General features: G+C 48.9%; 1 protein-coding gene across 1 annotated transcript in view; it reads left to right on the top strand.

Annotated features, from left to right (window-relative positions):
• The first annotated feature begins 414 nt into the window (after window positions 1–414).
• rgrb (retinal G protein coupled receptor b) overlaps window positions 415–7112 on the top strand; it is an 8959-nt gene continuing 2261 nt past the window's right edge. Inside the window, exons 1-4 of the mRNA XM_079851936.1 lie at window positions 415–718; window positions 1432–1588; window positions 1879–2000; window positions 2172–2331. Coding sequence (XP_079708062.1) covers window positions 643–718; window positions 1432–1588; window positions 1879–2000; window positions 2172–2331 — 515 coding nt within the window. The 5' untranslated portion in view covers window positions 415–642. The remainder of the gene's footprint in view (window positions 719–1431; window positions 1589–1878; window positions 2001–2171; window positions 2332–7112) is intronic.

The raw sequence follows: 7112 nt of genomic DNA, 5'->3' as shown, positions 1-7112 counted from the left end.
AGGTTAGGGTTAGTTTAGCTTAATGTTAGGTTTAGATTATATTAGGTTGAGGGATGAAGACGAAGCTGCAGAATATGAATTAAATTTAGGAAGCAAAAATGTCTGCATACTATTTATTCCTTTATGGTGAAAATAAAACTTTTTGAGGATTTGAATTCCACCACGCCCCTTTAAACCTTAGAAATAAATATAATAATATATATAATGGTGGCCATAGCAAATATACACACACACACACACACATACATACATACATACATATATACATATATAGCCTATATATATATATATATATATATACATATATATAAAACATACATATATGACAAGCTCACTGTGATTAACACAAATATTTCGGAACTACAGTAGGCCTATCTGTATTGGGTATTTGATGTTTGAGCGTGTATAGTGTTCATTAGTAAATCATGAGTGTGTGATTGTTTGTTCTTCGCTCTTCTCGGACGCATGACTGAGGAGAATGAGCGCAGCAGCTTTTATTTCACAAACTTCTGCGGCATTAAAAATTAAAACATTCCTGCGGGGATTTCAGAGGCTTTAAATCTCACACGCGCTTTCACAAGGAAAGAGACACAGATATAAAGTCTGCCACTGTTAGCGGACAGCAGCGAGAAACTGTTGAAAATGGCTTCATACACGTTACCGGAGGGTTTCAGTGATTTTGACATGTTCGCCTTCGGATCCGCGCTGCTGGTCGGCGGTGAGTGACGCTGATCAATCAATCAATCAATCAATCGATGGATCCATTCATCTATGCTGGATAGCTCTTCAACGATGAATGTATTGACAAACATAACTGATAACTGCATGACGCAGTTCAGGATTGCCATTGTGTTTGATTGATTAGTGAAGGCTGGTTTATCGATTAATGAGAGCTGGTCTTGTTGATCTACAGAGTCCTCTGCTAGTGTTGTTTGCTTATGGAGTTCACAAAACCTGTGTATATATTTAAACAAATCTATTGATAACTTATTTTAAAAAAGAAAGTTAGGCTACATAAATAAACTTTTCTGAAAGTTTCTGAATTAAAAAAATAGTCAGTACAGTGATGGTATCTGATCATAAGCTGAGCTGTATGATGACATCACTGTTTTCTGCAGAACTGCTTTATAGATTAAATGAATTTATTCAATAATTGATGATCTTTACAGAGATACACTGAACTGACTTGAGCTGAACAACAGCCGAAATGCATAATTTTCCTGTTATCTCTGTAAAGCTGCTTTGAAACAATCAGTATTGTATAAAGCGCTTTAGAAATAAAGCTGACTTGACATGGTTATTATTGGTACTTTTTCTTTAGTGTGTACTTGTAAGTCTTCTAACAGCATTATATGTTATTTTTCTCTGTTTATTGCTGTGCACACCGTTGTGAATTCCGTATGCTCTGAATATCTGAATGTTTTCTTTCAGGCCTTCTCGGCTTCTTCCTTAATGTGATCTCAGTGATGGCGTTCCTCCGAGTGCGAGAGATGCAGACGCCCAATAACTTCTTCATCTTTAACCTGGCCGTGGCGGATCTGAGCCTCAATATTAACGGGCTGGTGGCTGCGTACGCCAGTTATCTGAGGTAAGACCAGCTGAACCTTTTCTTTTTTCTTTTTTTTTACCAGGTTTAAAAAACTCATTGAGATTAAAATCTCTTTTACAAGAGTGACCTGACCAAAATGGCAGCTACAGTAACATAGACATACAAATACACATCAAAACACAAGAACTACTGCATCATTTCAGAACTGAACGTTTACAAAGTTTAATTTGCTTCTGAAAGTTGTATCTCTCTCTCTCTCTCTCTCTCTCTCTCATTGTATGTATGTTGAAATACCAGTGTGTATTTGTGTTTTTTCTGACCTCTTACAGATACTGGCCGTTCGGGTCCGAAGGCTGTCAGATTCACGCGTTTCAGGGAATGGTGTCGATTCTCGCCTCCATCAGTTTTCTGGGTGCCATTGCTTGGGACAGGTATCATCAGTACTGCACCAGTGAGTAAATCCAAACATCTTCCAGTTCCACCCAGAAAAGCGTTACTGAATTATCCTTCAGTGTTCATGGTGCCTCATTTCCTTAAGCCTTGCATTCAGTGTTTGTAATGGTTCAGTGTGTTCAGTGACCCGCTGTTAGTCGGTAGATGAGTGAATGGAGTGTGTTTGCAGAGCAGAAGATGTTTTGGAGCACATCTGGAACCATGAGCGCCCTCGTCTGGATCCTGGCCGTGTTCTGGGCCGCTCTGCCACTGCCTGCTATTGGCTGGGGAGTGTTTGACTTTGAGCCAATGAGAACCTGCTGCACACTGGACTACACACTCGGAGACAGGTAACACCTCACACACCTCACACACCTGACTCCATCTCACACACCTGACTCCAACACCTCACACACCTGACTCCATCTCACACACATGACTCCATCTCACACACATGACTCCAACACCTCACACACCTGACTCCATCTCACACACATGACTCCAACAACCTCACACACCTGACTCCAGGCTTGTTCGACTTCATGCAGCTCTGCGCAGACCGATCGGCGGCTGACTTAAAGCAGTGCATGCCGGTTAGAAATTTTGTCCGACTTGATACAGAGCCTACACCACGTGACTGTGACGTATGCCATCAAATTACAGCGAGAGCGATTCGAGAGTAGCCGGAGAACTCAGCCAGCGCAGCTTCTCAAGAGCGGCTGCACGAGGGCTGATGACGACACAGCTGTTCCATGATTGGCCGGATTCACCGCATGACAGCGATCACGTGTGTTTCGTGTTTATTCAAACACCTTTAGTTCCTCTAAAGCTCACAAATCAGTTTTTTATAACAGTAAACACTCTTTTCATGTCGTTGCGATGTTATATTGTGTCATTGCTTATGTTGAACTTTATTCTTGTTCAAACAGATGCTGTATGAAGCAGTACATAAAGTATTGAATGAAAATGTCTCTGAAACATCTGTGTATTATTTGGCAAATATTGCATTTATTTCACTTCAGCTGTGGTAAAGTATGCAAACACCACGTGAGCGGTCACTACGGGAACCAGAAAGTGTCCGACTTCACGTCTCCGTTTGCAGCTCCTCCCGCCGGCACGCAGCGACTCTCGCCGATCGGTTACAGCCAGCCGCGGCCGATGCCGAACACACCTTCCATCTCACACACCTCACACACCTGACTCACACACCTGACTCCAACACCTCACACACCTGGCTCCATCTCACACACCTGACTCCACCTCACACACCTGACTCCCACACCTGACTCCAACACCTCACACACCTGACTCCCACACCTGACTCCAACACCTCACACACCTGAATCCATCTCACACACCTCACACACTTGACTCCACCTCACACACCTGACTCACACACCTGAATCCATCTCACACACCTCACACACCTGACTCACACACCTGACTCCACCTCACACACCTGACTCCACCTCACACACCTGGCTCCATCTCACACACCTGACTCCACCTCACACACCTGACTCCAACACCTCACACACCTGAATCCATCTCACACACCTCACACACTTGACTCCACCTCACACACCTGACTCCCACACCTGACTCCAACACCTCACACACCTGAATCCATCTCACACACCTCACACACCTGACTCACACACCTGACTCCACCTCACACACCTGACTCCACCTCACACACCTGACTCCATCTCACACACCTGACTCCACCACCTCACACACCTGACTCCACCACCTCACACACCTGACTCCAACACCTCACACACCTGACTCCACCACCTCACACACCTGACTCCACCTCACACACCTGACTCCTACACCTCACACACCTGACTCTTACACCTCACACACCTGACTCCTACACCTCACACACCTGACTCCAACACCTCACACACCTGACTCCTACACCTCACACACCTGACTCCACCTCACACACCTGACTCCACCTCACACACCTGACTCCACCTCACACACCTGACTCCACCTCACACACCTGACTCCACCACCTCACACACCTGACTCCACCTCACACACCTGACTCCTACACCTCACACACCTGACTCTTACACCTCACACACCTGACTCCTACACCTCACACACCTGACTCCAACACCTCACACACCTGACTCCAACACCTCACACACCTGACTCCACCTCACACACCTGACTCCCACACCTCACACACCTGGCTCCATCTCACACACCTGACTCCACCTCACACACCTGACTCCCACACCTGACTCCAACACCTCACACACCTGACTCCCACACCTGACTCCAACACCTCACACACCTGAATCCATCTCACACACCTCACACACTTGACTCCACCTCACACACCTGACTCACACACCTGAATCCATCTCACACACCTCACACACCTGACTCACACACCTGACTCCACCTCACACACCTGACTCCACCTCACACACCTGACTCCACCTCACACACCTGACTCCACCTCACACACCTGACTCCACCACCTCACACACCTGACTCCACCTCACACACCTGACTCCTACACCTCACACACCTGACTCTTACACCTCACACACCTGACTCCTACACCTCACACACCTGACTCCAACACCTCACACACCTGACTCCAACACCTCACACACCTGACTCCACCTCACACACCTGACTCCAACACCTCACACACCTGGCTCCATCTCACACACCTGACTCCACCTCACACACCTGACTCCCACACCTGACTCCAACACCTCACACACCTGACTCCCACACCTGACTCCAACACCTCACACACCTGAATCCATCTCACACACCTCACACACTTGACTCCACCTCACACACCTGACTCACACACCTGAATCCATCTCACACACCTCACACACCTGACTCACACACCTGACTCCACCTCACACACCTGACTCCACCTCACACACCTGGCTCCATCTCACACACCTGACTCCACCTCACACACCTGACTCCAACACCTCACACACCTGAATCCATCTCACACACCTCACACACTTGACTCCACCTCACACACCTGACTCCCACACCTGACTCCAACACCTCACACACCTGAATCCATCTCACACACCTCACACACCTGACTCACACACCTGACTCCACCTCACACACCTGACTCCACCTCACACACCTGACTCCATCTCACACACCTGACTCCACCACCTCACACACCTGACTCCACCACCTCACACACCTGACTCCAACACCTCACACACCTGACTCCACCACCTCACACACCTGACTCCACCTCACACACCTGACTCCTACACCTCACACACCTGACTCTTACACCTCACACACCTGACTCCTACACCTCACACACCTGACTCCAACACCTCACACACCTGACTCCTACACCTCACACACCTGACTCCACCTCACACACCTGACTCCACCTCACACACCTGACTCCACCTCACACACCTGACTCCACCTCACACACCTGACTCCACCACCTCACACACCTGACTCCACCTCACACACCTGACTCCTACACCTCACACACCTGACTCTTACACCTCACACACCTGACTCCTACACCTCACACACCTGACTCCAACACCTCACACACCTGACTCCAACACCTCACACACCTGAATCCATCTCACACACCTCACACACCTGACTCACACACCTGACTCCCACACCTCACACACCTGGCTCCATCTCACACACCTGACTCCACCTCACACACCTGACTCCCACACCTGACTCCAACACCTCACACACCTGAATCCATCTCACACACCTGACTCACACACCTGACTCCACCTCACACACCTGACTCCAACACCTCACACACCTGACTCCAAAACCTCACACACCTGACTCCAACACCTCACACACCTGACTCCAAAACCTCACACACCTGACTCCAACACCTCCAACACCTCACACACCTGACTCCATCTCACACACCTGACTCCAACACCTCACACACCTGACTCCATCACCTCACACACCTGACTCCTTCACTTCACACACCTGACTCCTACACCTCACACACCTGACTCCATCACCTCACACACCTAACTCCACCTCACACACCTGACTCCAACACCTCACACACCTGACTCCAACACCTCAACACCTCACACACCTGACTCCAACACCTCACACACCTGACTCCAACACCTCACACACCTGACTCCATCTCACACACCTGACTCCAACACCTCACACACCTGACTCCAACACCTCAACACCTCACACACCTGACTCCAACACCTCACACACCTGACTCCAACACCTCACACACCTGACTCCATCTCACACACCTGACTCCAACACCTCACACACCTGACTCCAACACCTCACACACCTGACTCCATCTCACACACCTGACTCCAACACCTCACACACCTGACTCCATCTCACACACCTGACTCCAACACCTCACACACCTGACTCCAACACCTCACACACCTGACTCCATCTCACACACCTGACTCCACCTCACACACCTGACTCCATCTCACACACCTGACTCCAACACCTCACACACCTGACTCCAACACCTCACACACCTGACTCCATCTCACACACCTGACTCCATCTCAAACACCTGACTCACACACCTGACTCCAACACCTCACACACCTGACTCCAACACCTCACACACCTGACTCCATCTCACACACCTGACTCCATCTCAAACACCTGACTCCTACACCTCACACACCTGACTCCATCACCTCACACACCTGACTCCATCTCACACACCTGACTCCAACACCTCACACACCTGACTCCAACACCTCACACACCTGACTCCAACACCTCACACACCTGACTCCAACACCTCACACACCTGACTCCATCTCAAACACCTGACTCCTACACCTCACACACCTGACTCCATCTCACACACCTGACTCCAACACCTCACACACCTGACTCCAACACCTCACACACCTGACTCCAACACCTCACACACCTGACTCCATCTCACACACCTGACTCCATCTCACACACCTGACTCCATCTCAAACACCTGACTCCTACACCTCACACACCTGACTCCATCACCTCACACACCTGACTCCATCTCACACACCTGACTCCAACACCTCACACACCTGACTCCTACACCTCACACACCTGACTCCATCTC

The sequence above is a fragment of the Squalius cephalus genome (genome assembly GCF_949319135.1).
Source record: "Squalius cephalus genome assembly, chromosome: 19".
NCBI lineage: Eukaryota > Metazoa > Chordata > Actinopteri > Cypriniformes > Leuciscidae > Squalius > Squalius cephalus.
This window is presented reverse-complemented; position numbering and strand designations above follow the sequence as displayed.